This window comes from Pleuronectes platessa, chromosome 6, assembly GCF_947347685.1.
Source record: "Pleuronectes platessa chromosome 6, fPlePla1.1, whole genome shotgun sequence".
Taxonomy (NCBI): domain Eukaryota; kingdom Metazoa; phylum Chordata; class Actinopteri; order Pleuronectiformes; family Pleuronectidae; genus Pleuronectes; species Pleuronectes platessa.
This window is the reverse complement of record NC_070631.1, coordinates 13,878,521-13,897,774: the sequence shown is the minus strand read 5'-3', so window position 1 is coordinate 13,897,774 and position 19,254 is coordinate 13,878,521. Positions and strand designations below refer to the sequence as shown.

The window sequence follows — 19,254 nt, the reverse complement described above, 5'->3', positions numbered from 1 at the left end:
TATTTAGAATGCTTTATTGATAACTTTATCAACACTGATAGGTTTGGGCCCGTATATATGTATTGATCATATTAGTTGTGTTTTACTTCTAGTGTTGAATACAGTAACTTATAAGCCTGCAGAGGAGACTTAACATGGAGTGTGTGTGTGTGTGTGTGTGTGTGTGTGTGTGTGTGTGTGTGTGTATGTGTGTATGTGTGTGTGTGTCTGAAGCTGGCTGTGTGTTTATTGTTAGTTTTGTCACATATGTCCCTGAGCGAAAAACAGACATGTGTCCCAACGGTCAAAAGTCATAATCTATCCAATTTCATTTTTTCTTTACTTATCAGAATAAAATCTATTATTGTGTTCCCGTCCCTGGCAGCAGGCTTTCAGATAAGCAAGGCTCCAATATGAAGACTCAGCTGGAACCATATTGAGTTTATATCAGCAAACTTTATTTTAAGCTTCCTGAGAATCAGCAATAAAACCTTCAGTAAACTATCAGAATGGGTTCACTAAATACCACTGTGCGATGTTAGACCATTTAAGACTGGAAACAGTGGAGTTACCAAAATACAACAATTAATAGGTAGAACTTATAGAAAACTTTATTGATGCTTTAAAACTTAAAAACCATCCATTCAATTTTACGTTTACATAGAAGTAAATACAAGTTACAAGTATTTACTTACTTTCCAGCGTCCTCGTAAAAAGCTTGTGAGCCCACACTGCACCTGTCTGAGTGTGACGTCAGATCACGTCATGAATTAGTGAGTTGCTGTCCAGGGTGCTGAACCCTGAGGTCTGTGAGTGTGAAGCTGCCACAGCAGGTGTGTGTCTGTGTGTTGTGCTGTGAAGTCTCTGGACGTGTAGGTTTATTACAGTGAGATAATCAGACACGCTGGGAGAGTTTTCTAAGAGCTGCAGGATCCCACTCCAACTTTTTCTGTGAGCTTGTCTTCTCCTCTCTGCTGACATGGATCTGCTTCCAGCGCAGGAAGCGGCTAAGATCTACCACACCAACTACGTGAGGAACTCCCGGGCCATCGGCGTCATGTGGGCAGTGTTCACCATCTGCTTCGTCATCATCACGGTGGTGGTGTTCATCCAGCCCTTCTGGATCGGGGACAGCGTCAACACGCCGCAGGCCGGATACTTCGGCCTCTTCCACTACTGCATCGGCAACGCGCTCACGTCGGAACTCATATGTAAAGGCAGCATTCTGGACTTCGGCTCCATCCCCTCGCCTGCCTTCAGGACTGCCATGTTCTTCGTGGGTACCTCCATGCTGCTGGTGGTGGGCACCATGGTCTGTTTCAGCCTCTTCTTCTTCTGCAACGCGGGGAACGTCTACAAGATCTGTGCGTGGATGCAGCTGGCCTCAGGTGAGCGACAGCCAGGTACATGTGGGCTACTGCACTGCTGTACTGCAGTTTACTCATTTACTTCCATTTCATAGTAGTGTGTAGCATAAATCTACTTCTTATGAATTTGTATAGCCAACTTATACTTTTGTTTCATATCTATCTATCTATCTATCTATCTATCTATCTATCTATCTATCTATCTATCTATCTATCTATCTATCTATCTATCTATCTATCTATCTATCTATCCGTCTGTCTCTCTGTCTGCTTAGAGATTATTTAGCTTCTGCTTTCTTTGGTTTTTAACTTATTCTAATCCTGTGATGACATTTGTTCTTCCTATTTTAAAGATGGTGTTAATTGAGAAAACTCTGAACTCAAATAAATTAAATTATTTATTAATTAATTTACCTGCTCGATCATTCATAATTCATTCATTTATAAGGAGAAAAAAACACAAAAGGCAGTGATAGGAATTGAGGCAAAATGAAAAAAGACTGCGGTAATAGTATTGCAGTGTCATCCATTCAAAAAATAAATTATCACTAAGTTTAAAGTGGAAGTTTGAAAAGGCTACTGTTGAAATTGTGTGTTTCAAAAACATATGCTAAATATATATATATATATATGAATGGTATACAAAAATTAATTGCAAGTTTAAACCCCTGTATTTTGTTTAGTATCAGTTTGTAATCATCCAATTCAAGCGACCGAACATTCTCCATGTTCCAGAAAAGATCAAACAAAATCTTTTAAATCTAAACCACCATTCTGCACCTCAGAGTAAAACCTCTGACAGACGAGAGAGACCTGTGCTTCTCTCATGAACCCTCCTCTAGCTGCCTTCTCACCTCTCTGGTTTCACACATGATGTGCTGTTCTTTCTCGATGTGCCGTTGTCGCTGTGGAAGCCAATAAAGGATCTGGTTTCTGACACCTCTGCGGGTGAATTGGTTACATGTAACACAATCAGGTGTCGCTGTGTTGTTAACCGATCTAAACTTGTACCTGAGACATACCAGGGCCAAGGAAACGAGCCAGGCCTTTGTCATATGTACTATGGTTGTATTGTATAAGGTGCAGGCATATATAACCAGTGGTGGGGGAAGTTAGATCCTTCTCTCGAGTAAAATACAGTAATACATGATGTTTTTTAAGAAAGGATCCTCTATTCAAACTCCTAAGTATAAGCAGAAACACAATATCAGTAAAATACAATATAAGAATAGTAAAAGTCTACATTTTGTGTAAAAAATATCTCCTGTGTGAACCATATAACATCATTTATATAAAAGAGATTGTTAATACAGATGCAACGACTTGTCAGCAGCATTTTCAATGACGTAAAGCTGCTCAGTTTCATTCCTATGACTAAGGATCAGGCCCAAAAGGTTCACGATATAAATCTGAAAAGTTGAGAGAGGATTAATGTGGCAGAAATGAATAAAAATAAAGTTTAGTGACATAAATCTTTTCTACTTTCTCTATTTTTCTAATTATGTATTATATATGTACAATTTGACCTCTTGGTGCTTCAAACAGCCGTTCAAGTGAAACTACCTAAGAAGTAGGGAGCAGAAACATCACTTTGATAAGAAACTACAGTAGTTTTTTTTGTGAGGAGCCTCAACCACTACTCAAGAACAATACACTTAATTTAGGCTCATCAATTTTACAAGTTACTATATATTTTAAGTAAAAGTGGTGGTGTATAATGTATAATAGACTGGATAATACATTATTAGAATAAAGTACCTGAGAATGTTTTAACAGTAACACAGTGTTTTACATTTAAAACCACACAAAATGAACATTGAAAACAAATAAAAACAGTTGTGAAAGAAAATATAATGAAAATAGTGAATTCCAGCATGACCAGCCGCTCCAATAATAAACAGTAGAGTTAAATTTAGCGAATATGATACAATAAAAGTCGTTTTTCGTCGTATTTCCTCAGGCCCAGTGTTCAGGAGCCTCGGGGCTCTTATTTTAAAAGCTCTGTCCCCTTTAGTAAGTAAATCCCAGTTCACGAGTGGATCTACTTGTTCATTACTTTCCAGCACTCTATGTAAGGGGACAGTTCGTTGATCTTTAGCTTGACAGTTACTAAATTCTACATTTGTGCAGCAGCTTTGGCAGAAACCCAGAGGAAACTAAAACCAGATACAAATCATAAATAATTGAAGACCTTTTATAAGAATACACAATAGAAACAGCTCCACGGAGCATCTTTGGCTGCACCATGAATAAATGAAACCTTTGGCCCTTTATGGGGATGCATCAACACAGGGCTAAATAAAAAAACCTCTCCTGTAATTATTAAGCATGTGTAATAGCACACAGGGGGTAATTATTGCAAGACTCTGCTATTTCTAAGGCCTCCTTCCCCCGCAGCCGTGTTGATGGTGATGGGCTGCATGATCTACCCGGACGGCTGGGACTCTCCGGAGGTGAAGAGGATGTGTGGCCAGAGGACGGATAAGTACAGCCTGGGGAACTGCACGGTGCGCTGGGCCTACATCCTGGCCATCATCAGCATCCTGGACGCCCTCCTCTTGGCGTTCCTCTCCTTCACCCTCGGCAACCGGCAAGACAAACTGCTGCCGGACGACTTTGAGATGGACGGAGCAGGTGAGTTACTGCAAAACTGGTGAAGGCTCAGGGTGTGGAAGAAAAAAGGGAAGTGGGGTCTCTGCTCTTAGTGCGGGGGGGACGTCTTACCAGAGATGTTTTCCTACTTGTCACAGTTTGAAAAGCACAGGTGCCCCAGAAAACACAGTTCAGCCATCATTGAATTTATTATCTAAACCGGTGATTTTCCTACTGTGACTGGTCACAAAAAGCCTTTTTACAAATCATACCAAACAAAAGATTCAAACATTAACTGAACATCCCCCCTCCAGTTCCATTAAGTGACTTTGTAGGAGCTTTTGATCATATCCCATTATCCTCACCAGATGGGATTTGTTCAGATGTCATGAAAATTGTTGATTTAGGTGTTCTTGAAAACTTTAGTATTTTTATCTCTCATCGTTGTCATAGCTCAGGTGAACACTAATGTTGAGCTATATATTTGCATATCCAGTTTTTAGGAGAGGTGGATGATTAACGTGTATGTTTTCAAAATGTACTTAGTTAATTTGGGCCTTTTGACTATTTTGTAATTATTGCAATTCAGTGTTTTATTTACAGTACCTACATGATTTCGTGGATCCGTTTGCCAAAACATCAGCTCGTAGAATTATCCATGTGCTGCATGTCCGGTCCTTCTAAACTGCTCCTGCTTTCTTCAGTTATTAGACCTGTCTCTCTGCTTTAGTTCAAACTTCTGTTTGGATCTTATATGCAGTCTATGGTTTGGATGTCTGCCGACCAGTGTTACCAGTTGTGAACGAGAACTGGAAATCCCTAAAATAAAGTTTGTCTGCTCTTTTTCAGAAAAAAACTGATGGACAGACTTTCAGAACAAGCGTGGTGTAGTTTGAAGGTAACAAGGGTCAAGACGAGGAGCTCAAAATGTCATGATGCAGTTTGGATCACAACTGTGTCTATCTTTTTTTTAGCTGTACTAATATAGAACTCTACTGCTTCATTAGCCAATTAATTATAAAGTTATAGCAGTTCCATACTTCATGTCCAGAAACTAATAAAGACTGAAAAACAGGCATGACAGTCATTGTGTATTGTATGAATCTGTTTTATTGTATGTTGTGTTGTACGGATTTGTAAATCGACAGCTCACACAAAGTCGATGCTCTTGAATCTGACACTGAAACAGTAAATTTCATTTCACCGAGGCCTCGACAGAAAGGTAAGTCACTCTGATATGATAGTTTTTGTGGCGTAACATTTGATCTCCTCATGTCTATGGTAAAAACAGATGTTAGTGAACGGTTGGCCACACATACAACTGAGCTCAAACACATCTTCCATACGTTTCTTAATAAAACACAGCTACCCAGCTAAATCAGTTTAGCTAAGATATACGATTTGTTAGAAACTGTACATAACTGTAATATACATAAAGGCAAACTCTTTGGTACAGATATATACAGTTTATTTTCACTTATCTTTTTCCATTGAATTGGGCTTCTTAAAACGCTGTATTTTCTGAAACCTTTCAAACACTATTTTCCTGAATTGTACTAAGTGTATGAGAATACCAGCCTCCCATGAGAAAGACTGATCTCATTTCCAACAGGTAACTAACCACACTAAATACCAGGTGATTTGTTGTGGCTAAATAATATGACCTACTTCAGACAGTGGATGTCTCGGTAAGAAAGTAGTCGTTACCGCAGTCAGTGTGAATGTAAGCCCAGTGTGAAACTTCCTAAACCTATTTTACAAATACAAAATGTATACCTTAGAATGTAATATGAGATAAAGTAATCCATAAAAAAAAGGAACACAGCACTAATGAAACAGAGGAAAAGGGCGACGGTGAAGCCTTTTTTACGGGGACGAAATGATCAATGAAGCTACATACCCTTGGTTTGTTGAAGTTTTAGTGCAGGAGTGTAACAAACAAGGATGAGTCACTAGCAGTACAATAACGGGTTCGCTAAGCCGGATGGGTGGACAAAGCACAGCAGTTGGAGCCAACGTAACCACAAAGAAATATAATCCACTCTCTTTTTCCTGACGTCATCACACCGAGAGAAGAACCAACAAATACAAAGCAAACATACACAGAAGCATTATCTTAATAACAAAAACATGAGAAATCCAAAACGACAAAAACAAAACAAAAAAGAAATAAATATTCATCTGATATGCCCAAACTTGAAAGTGATCTGTTGCAGTCTCTGGAGAGAGGAGGGAGAGGGAAGGGGAGGTGCAAGGGCTGGAGGTGTCCACTAGAGGGCGAGCCAGGGGTGGCGCAAGCACTCTGCAGCGGTGGCCCTCTTCTCGGGGATCAGCTCCAGCATGGGGAGCAGGAAATCAGCGAAGCACTCGGCTTCCTCGCGGGGCCACTCGTACTTGTCCACCAGCACCTCCAGCAGCCCCCACGGCTTCAGCTTGGTGATGTGTTTCAGGTCACCTGCAGACGACCACACACACAGCGCTGAATCAGAGCCGCACAACTTTACAGTGTGTGACAGTTAAATCTATGAGAACACCATGGACATGCATTAAAACTATCTTGAGATATTTCATACAGGGAATAATTGGTCTTTTTAAACTTTTTAAAAGCTTATATTCAATGTTCAAAAGGTTTTTAACAATAAATTAAAACAAAAAGGTATGAGTATTATCAGCAACAGTAGACCATGATCCTAAGGACAGACGGACGGAAATCTCTCCAAACTCGACACCGACACTTTTTGTTTTACCTTTCTTGCTGAAAAAATCCTTGGAATATTTGCCAGTCACTATGAGTTTGCGTGGGACACTCCCCAGCAGCTCTATGATGAGCGCTATATGGTCTACAAGGCAGGTGGTTGCCGAAAGGAAGAGGGAAAAACAAACAAGACAAACCACAGGTTCATCAGACAGCGTCGGAGTCACAGGCCCACTGTGGGTGTGTGGACGGAGGGCGGAGGACGAGCGGCATCAGGCTGACGGCACGCACACGGGTCAGATTGTTGCAGAGGTCGGTGTGCACAGGCCAGATGTCAAACACAGACGTGGGACATGGTTCAATGAAGTGTTCCTACTTTAAAAAGGTACACATGTTAGATGTGATCTTTCCGAGATCTGTTGAAGCCAATTCTATCAGAGCTTCATCCCTTTTCTTCACTAAATCATTAACGGTGCAAACTGAATCCTGGACTTTTCATCGCTATCACATTTCAACAAATAAAAATAAATCTCTGAATCTAGAAACTAAGACATGACATTATCAAGACTCTTGGACTACATGTCCATGGACTAATCAATTTATCGACTAATCATTTCCGCTCTACAAGAATCTGAGTCACTATGATTGGCAGCGGAGTGAATTTGTTGCAGGTTCAAGTCCCCCAGCAGGCTCTGCCCTCCTCCCATGCTCTAAAGCTTGACACTGAAACCAACCAGCTCCTGAGCCTGGGTTCACTTTAGAGATGAGATATTTTTACAGATAGGGTCTAAGATTAAGTAATTTGGGTTAAAACACTTTCCTTTTATATTAAGAAACTACTTTTATACACTTCAGACCAGTGCTTAAAAACGAGCCATGAAATCTAGTTGAATTTCTCTGTGATTTACTAAATGTATTTGATTAATTTTTGTTGGACTGCTGTGACTGACCTTATATACGACTCCGCTGTGGAGAGAAAAAAGTCAGGAGAAATAACCTAGCAGGGATCAGTACCATACGTATCCAGCCAAGCCCTCTGGCAACAACAAGGGAGGCACTGAATGTGCTTCTGACAGGCAGTCGTTGGCAGAGCTACAGATACTTGAACCAATGACTGATGACACCATTCAGACATTTATTGGTCTGTAGTGAATATTTTGCTCACGGGCCTGGGCACACCGACAGCTTTGGTAGATGTGAGCGTGCCGACGGGAACCTTTATCCTCCTCTCTGCCGTCCAGCACTGTTCCCACAGCAGGCCACAGGCAGAGGGGATGCATACCTCTCTTGGTGAAGTATTCCTGTGAGTATTTCCCACTCAGAGCATAGTGACGAGGGATTTTACCGAGCAACTCTATCATGAGAGCGAGATGGTCTGGAAATGAGGCACATCGGAGGAGGAGAGGGAAGATAGGAAGTTTGGGAGAGATGAGATGAGAACGGAGAGAGATGGCAAACAGTCGTGGAACAATGTATTAGGAACAATGGATGACAATGTGGTATGACAAGAAGCACATGTATGAGAATACTGGATTATTTTTTTGCATTTACAAACATTTGAACACATATAGGCCATGAACTTTCCTTCAGGAAAACAAAACAGGTAAATATATCATTAAAAAAGGCCTAGAGCACAGCCCACTACCCTATTTGCATAAAAACGGGAACAGCAGATCTGATCCAGGAGGAGTGATTAGTAAAAAAGCCCATAAATCACACAACAGAGAAAGCAGAGGTTGAATGGAGAAAAACAGAGTCATAGGTGCATGAAGGTGAACAAGTCGATTCACAGCTGCAGCTGAAATGTGCGGATGAACAAAAGCTGGAATCTCAGACGGACATGCCACAGCAGCAGCTACGCAACGAGCCAACATTTACATGGAGAACGCCTCAAGGAGGTGAACAAGGAAGCGTAGAGACTGAGTGATGAGGAGGTGAAGAAAGAGGGAGAGAGGAAATGGAGAGATGGCCCCGTCTCCAGTGCGGCAGAAATTGTGATTGAAGATGTTAAGAGAGGACATAAACACAGGAATGCTGGTACTCATCATCACGTGAGCCGCGTCTATATTACTTTTAAGTTTGACATCACTGTAATGGAGTACCTCATTGAAGTGTTAACACTGTGGAGATTTAAGCAAAGTGCCAAATGTTGTGCGGACTGCACATGAATTGCAGTGAACAACATGTAGTGCGTGTTGTGAAATTATTATTAGATTTTTAACAATTTAAATAACTCAGTGTGAGAATAAAAAGGGCTGTGGGGCCATTTAACAAGAAACATATAATGAAGCTGTTTAACAGGAGCAATAACCATTTACCAACAGTGATAAAACCCTTCAAATTAACATTGTGCAATAATACCTGACAGAAAATAGAGCAAAAAAGAAAGAACCAGCATTACCTTCATCCCTGGAATAATCTTCCCCAGAATGTGGTTCAAACAAATAGTCCCCTGTGGTGAGCTCAAAGGCCTGCGGAGACAACACAATCATCATGAACACAGGAAACGTCACTGTATGATGGGGTAGATTTATTCCCCCACACAACTTGCTGCAATCCCATAATGAGCTCTACTGAGGCACACTATGATTGTTCTTCTTGGGTTGTATTATTATTCAAGTTGACTGTCAGTGTCATCTCTCACCATGCAGGCTGTGCTCCATACATCGGCTGGTGTGCTGTATCCAGAACCAATGAGCACCTCTAAGGAGCGGTACTGCCGTGTCTGTATGTCTTCTGTAAAGTGCTTGTGCTGAAGGAGGCAAGAAGAGATAAATTCAAAAGTTGTAAACGAGTAGAGACTCTAGAAAACTGTATCAGGGCACAGTCACACATATGGGAACGTGAAGCCATTATTGCAGGTAGAAGTGCACTAAAGTTGAACTCCATTCAAAGTCCGACTGTTGATTTGCTTTGTCACAGGAAACAGATGTTTTATCCGCGTCCTCGCACGCACAGATTGAAAGTGAATTGGAGGCGAAGGTTCCTCACTGCTAAAATTTGCGTGTGTGTGACCGTGCTCTCATACCGCATCTGCCTTTCCACATCATAACTTGAACAATGTACTATATCACAATTGAAATATTGCACAGAGCATTGATCGCTGCCTCTAGACTTCTATAGAAGTGACGCCGTTTCAGTTTGAAACATGAAACTCGAGGAACTTTGTAATACAACAAGGCCACTGTTCATCTTACACTCCTACCATTATGTCGGTTCCTCTATTATCTATTTAAAAAAATGTATTGGAGCAAAGCATGTGCATGTATATGTTCCAACATAGCAATGTCTGCAGAAATGAATCTAGCCCTGTAACACCATCAAGTACTGGCTGATTGTCCTGTGTGTGTAATAGCCATGTCTTTGTAGTGTCATGTTGTCTTTCTCTCGTGATGTCCGTCATGGAAAATCTACAATAAATCTGTGAAGAATTAACAGCGCGGTGGCAGGCCACATTCGCCATTCAGCATCTGAAGTGAATCAGTACACGGTATAAGAGCAAAGAGATGAAAGCTGGATGTATTTCTATTTTGGTAGCAAGATGACAGTGGAAATGTCCCTCGCTGCAAGATTTCATCCCTAATCAGGAAATCCCTCAGGTCATTAGCAGACTACTCACCACCCAGCAGGCATTTCCCAAGTCTGCAATCTTGACCTTGATCTTGTCTGCATTGAGTGGCTCAAGGGGGTTAACTAGCAGGGCTCCTGCTGTGAGCTTGTCTGAATGAGAGCAGAGAGACACAGAGAGCAATAAGGATGGACCAGGAATCTCATAAACTGTTTGACAATCAATATTACAAAGTTCACATGGCTGAGCCTTTGTTAAACAGCCGAGGCAGCCCAGCCAAAACAAACCACACCACACAACCTGTTAGCACATAGAAGATATCATGGATTCTGGCCAACTGACCGTTTATTGGGCTTTCTTGGGTTCTATACTGACAGTCCTCTCCCTCGTCCTCCAAAACGGTTTGATCCAGTTCTCCCTCCTCCAGCCCAGCAGGAAGGAGTATTTCAGGAGCTCCACTGCTGTGAGCGCCCCTGCCTTCAGTCTGAATGTCCAGATCATTGAGATCAGCCGAGTCCACACCGTTGGAGGCGTGGTGGGCAGGGGACTCCTCGTGTTGCTCCTCCTCACTGGCACATTTCTCTGTGGCCTCTGCGTTGCCATTGTGTTGGTCCTCGTCCCTCCACTGGGATTGTCTCTGCTCCACCTCCACATGGCCGTTACTGTTCACCTCCGGCAGCCCCTCTGGTCCCGCCCCCATGAGATCTGCTGGTACACTGCTCTCTGACAGACAGACGGACAGGACAGGTGTCATTATTTTACTTTTCTTGAAATGGCAACAAAACTTGAACTTGCACATATTACTCCAGTGACGTAGGCTTCTCACCACCCGTTTCCTCATTTCCCAGTTGCTGAAAAGACACCTGTCTGAGAGGAGCACACACTCGCCCCTTTGGAGACTGTGGATCCTCATCTTCATCATCTTCCTCCTCTCTTGTCTCTGTGGTCTTATCCATTTCCTCCAGGTCCATAATGCACTTCTCCAAAAGTTCGGCTTGACGCCTCTGCTTCTTTTTTAACTTCTTCTTCTTGTTCTTGGACATTTTTACTGTCTGTCAGCGATAAACACAGGGAATTAAATGAGGCTCTCACTCTGCTAAATACATTTAGGACTGCTTTAAAATGATGTTATACAGCAACATGGGAGACTGATGTCCTCAACCAAAAGTAAATAATAATAACACAAGGTTTGTACCTGTTTTGGAGCAGGTGCTGTGCTGACTGAAAAGAGAATATCAGATGAGTACAAACTGTTATCAGACTGTGCTCATGAATAAACATTTGGACGCGTGTGTTTGTCTCGTACTTGCTGAACCAGAGGGAGGTGGCGCCCCAGTCCTCTGCCACTCTGTAGCTTCGGCTGCCAGTTTCCGGACGTAAGGCTCATCAACACTCATCAGGATGTTCTCTGGCTTGATGTCTGTGTGGATGATCTGACACTTTGTGTGCAGATAGTCCAGACCTTGGAGTACCTAGAAAATGAATGTGTCAAAACTTTTATAAAAAGGAAATGCCTAAACCTCTTTTACACCAAAATTAGCAGGTATACGGGGGACGACTCCTTTCCAATTGCCAGCAGAGGACGGGGCTCCAGTGGCAACATAGGCCACCATTACTGAATCTTTAGTTCTATCACAAAAGCTCCTTGGCTAAAAAATGCAAACACTTTACAATTTTATTATTGCATGAGGCATGTTAAGAGGCTCACTCACTGAATATATCTTCAATCATAACAACATGCTCTGGCCTGACTGGTTTCCACCCATTCACACAGCCTGGCAGCCACACAGCTGAAGCTTCATCACGTGTCATCTGCGTACAGAAGGTGTGGCACTGAGAGTGTCGTATTACCTGTCTTATGATGCTCTTCACACATGGCAGTGGCAACCCTTGATAATTGGACTTTATTATCCACTTTAGTAAGTGATGCCCCAACACCTCAAACACCATGCAGACATCTGAAGATCACAGCAGTCAAGGTATAAACAATGTCCAGGTAAAACCAAACTGAAAGCACATGACAAGGAATTCGCATTTAATGAAAAAGTCAAGGCCCTGAGGTTATTCACCTATGAGAGGCGGAGCACTATTTATACTGAAAAGAGGGCAGGTCCTGAGTCTGCACACCACAGTGTTGTTCAGGAGTATCATATTACAGCTATAGCTATCCTGGTGGCATTCGGGGATCTAACTGAGCTAAAGTGTTGTGATCAGCGGAGGCCTGACACACAAGTTTCCATTTATTCAAACAGACACCTGCTGCTTACTTTGTTACTCAAACACTGCTTCCCAGCTAAATTTGACCCGAGGAAAGTTCCCTGAAAAAGTATTTTTCCAGGATTTAATGGGCTTCAGTCTTTCCAGTCGGAGTCAGAAAAGACCAGTTCGAATTTGTATTATTTGGCTGCAAAGGATACGAGTCCCATTGACACCAGAGATCTTAAAGTCATCGAGCAGCTGCACCACCATCTCACGGTTGGGGTCATTGGGGTCAGAGTTTCTTACCTGAGGACAAAGAAAGGGATCAAATTACAAATATTTTACTGGGCCTATACAAGATAGACATTAACGTCCCTTTAACCATGTACTACTGTTTATACACACATGAATAAACAACTGAAACTTGTCACACAGTACTGTACAGTCCTCTTGTCTAGTTCCCTTTGTGTTATAATTAACTGTAAAAGCTTTGTCTATACTTGTACCATAAAAACATGTTTGTGTAAGTTTACAGTGATTCCTGATTTGTGTGACATGAACACATCGAACCTACTTTGTGCAGAGTTCTGAAACTTACAGATCTGAGGAGTTTGATCTCATCCACTGCCGTCTCCGTGTAGTGCTCTGCACTCTTCACCACCTTCATTGCAACAAACCTCTTCGCCCTGCAACCACAAAGCAAGAAGTGCTCACTAACAGGAAGCACAGTTCAAAGTCTTATCACAACAGTCTCAGTCAGCTGCTACTGTGTCTGTTATTTAACATCAGGTCTCAAAAACAAAACAGTAAAGCATTTTTTCATACTGGATGTCCCGGGCGAGCCAAACAGTAGAGAAGTGTCCCCAGCCCAGTTTTCGGATAACATGGTATTTTCCGTTGTAAAGGTCTCCTACTTTCACATGGTGGTAGCCACCTGCAAGAGAAGAACATGCACATTTACTGGTTAGCTCAAAAATTAGAACATCTCTAGTGCAAAAAACGATTATGACATCATTAAAAGTCCTAGTAGGAACTTTTCATTTTCGTTGATTTTGGTGTCTCTGTGGACAAAGCAGTAGTGTTTCCACTGTCATCTGTCTTAAAAGCCTCAGTCGAGACAGTGAGTACATTTGTTTTGGAAGGAGTGAAAAGACCCACGTAGTGAAATCAGGACACACACTAAGAAAACACTGCGTCACCCCAACATGAATCAAGGACTGCATCGGTTTACATACTCTTCTCTGACCACAGTCTCTCTCAGCTCCAATTGCAGAGTGAGAGAGTGATTCCTGCGTGCACGGACCAAAATGTGACACAGGGCGGTGGGGGGGTCACAGACATTGAGAATTTATATTCTGATTGTCTCATTTGCTGTTGTAGATCATAAAGAGGCAGCAGTATTAAAAAAAGACAGTTTCCTAACCAATCAAAAACTTGTTGGCCTTTAAAGAAAATACACTGGTTATTGTGACAGTTTACCAGGTTAATCTGAGCACAGAGTGAGACAGGACTTACCTTTGCAGTAGTCATTAGGATCCTCCTGCTCCTCATCATCAGAGCCAAGAATCTCCTCAGGTTCCTCGGGCTCTTGAGGCGAAGCTTCGAGCTGGGGCGGCTGTCGGCTTCTGGGATTGGCTGGCTGCTGCCTAAAGGACAAACAAACCAACCATCGTACACTTCAGTCCCTGACAGTCTCTCACAGTCTTTGTGCGAGTGTGAAAAGTCCTCTGAGCAGTAACCTTTGCAGCACTTCTTACCAATAACCTGGGATTGAATTATTGAAAATCCATTTCTTTTTAACAGATGCTTTTAATGGAAAATAATAGTAATAATAACCATTTGTAAAGCACTTTTCATTACAAGTAATAAAGTGCTTTACAGCAAACAGTATAAAAGAGATGAGTCTTAAGAAGAGAGATAAAACAGGCAACTAGTCTAATCTCTTCTCGCAGTTTGCTCTTAAGTGTAGGGGCCCCTCACGGCAAAGCCTATATTAGATAGAGATGTTATTCATCAAGAGTTTGTTAATAAATTACTTTCATCAGCCCCCAACCTATAAATCAAACCACACCTCGATCTTTGCTTTAAATCTGAGCCAGGTTGTTAATTTGAATCATCCACTGGGAATTAAGTTGTAAACTGACCTGAATATCGTCAAAAGAAGGGATTCAAAGTTTCTGTCCTGGTCTGAGCCAGGACAGAAACTTTGAATTTAAGATACACTTTCAAGTTAAATACGTGTTAAACACCATTCAGAAACTTATATAATAATTATTTTAAACTTTTCCATTTACTCAGATAAATAAGAAATGTCCAGAGCTAATCTGCAATGATACCATTTCTTTTATCTGTCTATTTTTGCAACAAATATACACCGACAACTCAACAGCCTCATTGCAGCGACTGTAAGAGAGCAATGCAAGCAAAATTACCTGGGTTGTAAAATTATTTTTCATGCGTGCCAAGCCGGTCAAAACCTTCATGCCACAACAGATCCACACTGATTATTTTCTTTCCACACACGTCACACTGAAGAACACGACAAAACACAGCAAATTTCTAAAAGGAATCTGCGCTGCAGGGTTTGTATTTTAATGCACAGCTGTCAACACATGTCTGCATTAGGAATGGCTTTACTAATTTTACACCAGGCCTATTTCGGGCAAAGTGTCCCCTGTAAATCCCCGTTAAGGAGGAAAACATATATATATAAACTCTGCTGCATCAAGACTTTTGCATTCAGTACTAAATTGCAAGAGTAAGCTGCCTTTAAGAGGAAAGAATATATGTATCATTGATAAGAAAAATATTATTGCTCAGGCTTGTGTACCACTGGTGTCCCACGGTTACACCTCTGTGTTTTTTTGTCATTATGTCAAGTTGACGGATGATATAAAGTCCATCTAGAGCGGGTCGTAGAAGACTGAGCCCCCACCCCACCCTGACGACCAAGTGTCCTAGCACCATTTATATTTGAGATTTAGTAGATAAGGCTCGGCCCTATGTAAAGACTTTTTCGATCTAGTTATTGATCTGTCTTTTCAACATAACTGCAGCTAAAAATCAAAGCAGGAATCACTATACAAGAGGATGGCCGGCAGTCATGTACTTCAGATTTATAGATTCATTTCTGATTTGAGGTTTCTTGAATTTAGCCCTGCAACTCTCTAAATGTGAAATTAAAAATATTGTGGTCCTGGCCTTTCTTCGAAGCACAAGACGACCTTTTTATGGTCAAGATAATGTATAACATCCAATAATCTGTTTGCCAACAGTTCGGTTGCTAATATTAACTTGAAAGCTGGGCAGCCTGATGTTACTTCCTCCACAGAGGAGATTAAGGCTGCTCATCACGGTGGGAGCCAAGTGAGCAGAGCGCACACTGAAATGAATTCCTAAACTCTCTGCTCTGTTAATGTCTAACAAATGAGCTGCTGGTTTCCACCTAATCTGCAAATTCATGCCATGAATTGATGTTTGAAGAAAAGAGATTTTAAGTTTGTTTGTGCACCAATTGCAGAACAAACAGCTGCAACTTATAACTTAATAGTTTGGACAAAACATTTTTTTATGAAGGCTTTTCCATTTGAAATCCATCTGCTATTCTTGCATAAGAACAAACTTTGTAATTAATAACCCATTGGTTAGATGCAATCTGACCTGGAACTGATCATTTATCTTTTTGCAGACATTTTTTCTCATTCAGTGTTGACAGGGATGAAACGTGGCAACACAATCACGTAGTTGCGGAGACAAACACTGTTCCAATAGTCGTCTTTTTGAAAAACTAAACATTGTGGCTAACATTTTTATTGGATTCTCATATTCCTTTGCCTGTGTGCTCCAATATTAAAATGATATTGCCCTTCAATACACATGCTGCTCATGATGCAAGGATGACCGTGGCCTATTTCAATTCACATCTCTTAGTTTCTTATAATTCTTGTGTCAGGAGATAAATATCTGCAGCGGCGCCTTTTTCAGTGAAACACCATGGTTCGGTGAGCTGATGTGGGCTTCTTCCTTCTCCTGTTTTAAATATAGCACAGGCTGTTATGTAAGGCTCCTAGAGGATGGCGCCGATGGCATGATTAGTAGATTGTTAGCTACGCCAAAACAATCAGTATTTAAGTTCGACACCTAAGGGGTATATTGTCATCCCTGAATGTTGTATTATCTTCACCCGATCATTGATTGTATGAAACAACCTTTGGGTAGTATAATTTATAATCTTCAGGAGTTGTACAAGGCAACTGGACAACAATAGTGCCTGTGTATGTGCAACTGCTGAAGATACCGTGACCTGAATGACAGATATTATTTTACAATCAGACAAATACAAAGCTGCAGGATTAAGACAACAACAACTATTATTAGGGCCTGAGTACCGACAGGCAACAGGAAGCCTGCTACTTTGCATTTATTGGCCATATTCCACATTTTTACTTTGAATTACATATACCAGGGCTTTTATGCAGAGCCGTAAACAAAAAACTCCACTCTTGCAGTGACAGTTCCAGTGGTCATAGGTCAAAGGAATATTTTTGTCTTTCAAAGGTGACGTCTCTCTCTCTCTCTCTCTCTCAGAATTGGGACATTTCCTCAAACCATGTAAACATGGAGGTATCGCGAAGGTTCATCCTTCACCAAAAGAGATGATGTTGTCATAACTCCACTGTGCATTGTCCTATCACCACCAAACTTCTGTATCATCATCAGAGTGCAAACCTGAACAGCTCTTTGTGTCAATATTTCCTCAGTCATTATTTATTTTTTCCACTCAGTGCTGCTTTGCAGTCCTAGTTAGTTAGTTATTATTATTATTGTATGAATTGCTGCTGCTATCATTAATAACATCTTTATGTCCATAATTATCACCATTATTGTTTTCATTATAACAAAGAGTCGGTCAGAGCTGAAACATGATGGTACCCAACCGTTTCGGGTAGCTCTCTCCCCCTCCCCCCTATCTCTCTTTTTTCTTCCCCCTCTTTTCCACCCACCTCTCTTCTCCCCATTTTTCTCTGCTGAACCAGACCGGTCGAGGCAGATGGCCGCCAACACAGAGTCTGGTTCTGCTGGAGATTCAGTTAATCAGGGAGTTTATTCTCTCCACAGCTGAATTGGGTTTCTCAATAATTTTTAAGGGTCTTGACCTTCTCCGTAAAGTGACCTGAGCTAATGTACAGTTAGTAAAATACAATTTAATCGGATTGAAATAACAAATGGGATATTATAATTTCTGACTGGAGCTTTATGGAAAACACTACTGATCATCCATGGAATCAAATGGAAAGCTATGGGAACCAACCCAGTATGCTCCAGATGCTTCTGAGATATATTAAGAAGCTTTTCTCTCCTTTACCTCCGGACCGGGCACAGACCAGAATTAGGTGGGAGTGCAAACATGCAGTCAATGACCTTCACTTGTCAGTCTCGCATCTAAACGTGCGGGGCCACGTTCAAGACAACACACGCAACAACACAACATGAACAAACAAGCCCCAGGGAGCGCAACACACAACGCTGGTGTGACGGGGATCAGGAAGAGACGGGGGGATGAACTCACTTTTTGCTGGTCTTCTTCGCTTTCGCCCTCTTCTTCCTCGCCTGCAGTGCCAGAACTGTGAGCAGAGAGCAGACACACATGAACTCAGCTGGGGATTGTGCGGAGCTGACATTTGATCTCGGACTCACACTCTCAGACACACAAAGGCAGATGACACAGTGGGAGGTGAAGCATACAAACACCCCGGCTCCCAACCCGTGCCATCGTGGCTCGCGGTAGATCGTGTTCACGGTCTTTAAATCAAAACCTGCGCTGCATCTGTCAGCGGGTTTTGCACCGGAGACCCTCTCACGTCAAGTCGCCGGGGTGCCCGCATACGTTCATCTCAGCCCCGCTACGTTTCATGGAGTCGTTTTTAAAAACACACACGCAGGGGGAAGCTCGCGGCTCGGTGAACACGGTCTATCTACCGCTGCATTAGCGTCAGTACGAGACGGAACGAGCTGAGGAGGCTCAACGTAGCTCGCTAATCCTGTCAATGTCCCCGCTGAAGCTAAAGCTAAAAGCTAACGCAGCTCGCCCCAGCTCAACGGTGCGTGACAGACGCGTTCAATTGAATTCACACCCCGGACCGGATGCACGCAGCTCGGCTAAACCTAACGTGTGTCACGCACCCACAGTGTCGGAGTCGAGGCACACACAATACGCCGCTAACAGTGAGTGTCCGTGTAGACATTTACCTTTCCTCTCCATGTTGGCTTCAGCTTAGCCTTTAGCTACAGCGGGCAGTGATCGAACGCTCCGCGCATGCGCACTGCTTGGTTTTGCTCAGTGGGTGACGCGGAGGAAAGGAGGATGAGGAGGGTGAGGAGGACGAGGAAAATGAGGAGGGTGAGGAGGATGAGGAAAATGAGGAGGATAAAGAGGATGAGTAGGGTGAGAAGAATGAGGAAAATGAGGAGGATGAGGAGTGTGAGAAGAATGAGGAAAATGAGGAGGGTGAGAAGAATGAGGAGGATGAGGAGGATAGGGAGGGTAAGAAGAATGAGGAGGGTGAGGAGTGTGAGGAAGATAGGGAGGGTAAGGAAAATGAGGAGGGTGAGGAGTGTGAGAAGAATGAGGAGGATGAGGAAGATAGGGAGGGTAAGGACAATGAGGAGGGTGAGGGGGATAAAGAGGCTGAGGAGGACAAGGAGGATGAGGAAGGTAAGGACAGAGGATGAGGAGGGTAAGGAGGATGAGGAGAATGAGACAAATGAGGAGGATAAAGCGGATGAAGAGGACAAGAAGGATGAGGAAGGTAAGGAGGAACAGGAAAATAAGGAGGATGAGGAGGGTTAAGAAA

At 42.3% G+C, this 19,254-nt stretch overlaps 2 protein-coding genes across 2 annotated transcripts; one reads left to right on the top strand and one right to left on the bottom strand.

The window, feature by feature from the left end:
• The first annotated feature begins 958 nt into the window (after window positions 1-958).
• Window positions 959-4,003, top strand: lhfpl5b (LHFPL tetraspan subfamily member 5b). The gene is made up of 2 exons (XM_053424157.1): window positions 959-1,367; window positions 3,744-4,003. Exons 1-2 carry the CDS (start codon window positions 959-961, stop codon window positions 4,001-4,003), a joined length of 669 nt encoding a protein of 222 aa, XP_053280132.1.
• A 1,022-nt stretch (window positions 4,004-5,025) lies between these two features.
• On the bottom strand, window positions 5,026-18,753 carry srpk1a (SRSF protein kinase 1a). The gene is made up of 16 exons (XM_053424620.1): window positions 18,650-18,753; window positions 17,970-18,024; window positions 13,916-14,046; window positions 13,226-13,334; window positions 12,999-13,086; window positions 12,619-12,706; window positions 12,053-12,159; window positions 11,508-11,673; window positions 11,397-11,422; window positions 11,028-11,253; window positions 10,544-10,924; window positions 10,253-10,353; window positions 9,278-9,385; window positions 9,035-9,104; window positions 7,916-8,008; window positions 5,026-6,393 (listed from the first exon to the last, which is right to left on the bottom strand). The coding sequence occupies exons 1-16, from the start codon at window positions 18,660-18,662 to the stop codon at window positions 6,209-6,211; spliced, it is 1,947 nt and encodes a 648-aa protein (XP_053280595.1). The 5' UTR covers window positions 18,663-18,753; the 3' UTR covers window positions 5,026-6,208.
• Between the last annotated feature and the right edge of the window lie 501 nt (window positions 18,754-19,254).

Coding starts and splice junctions, on each gene's coding strand:
- srpk1a (XM_053424620.1), bottom strand. Junction 12,160..12,618: donor CTCTGGTGTCAATGGGACTC/GTATCCTTTGCA, acceptor TGTGATCTTCAG/ATGTCTGCATGGTGTTTGAG. Junction 8,009..9,034: donor AGATTATTCCAGGGATGAAG/GTAATGCTGGTT, acceptor CCTCATTTCCAG/ACCATCTCGCTCTCATGATA.
- lhfpl5b (XM_053424157.1), top strand. CDS start 959: ATGGATCTGCTTCCAGCGCAGGAAGCGGCTAAGATCTACCACACCAAC. Junction 1,368..3,743: donor GTGGATGCAGCTGGCCTCAG/GTGAGCGACAGC, acceptor CTTCCCCCGCAG/CCGTGTTGATGGTGATGGGC.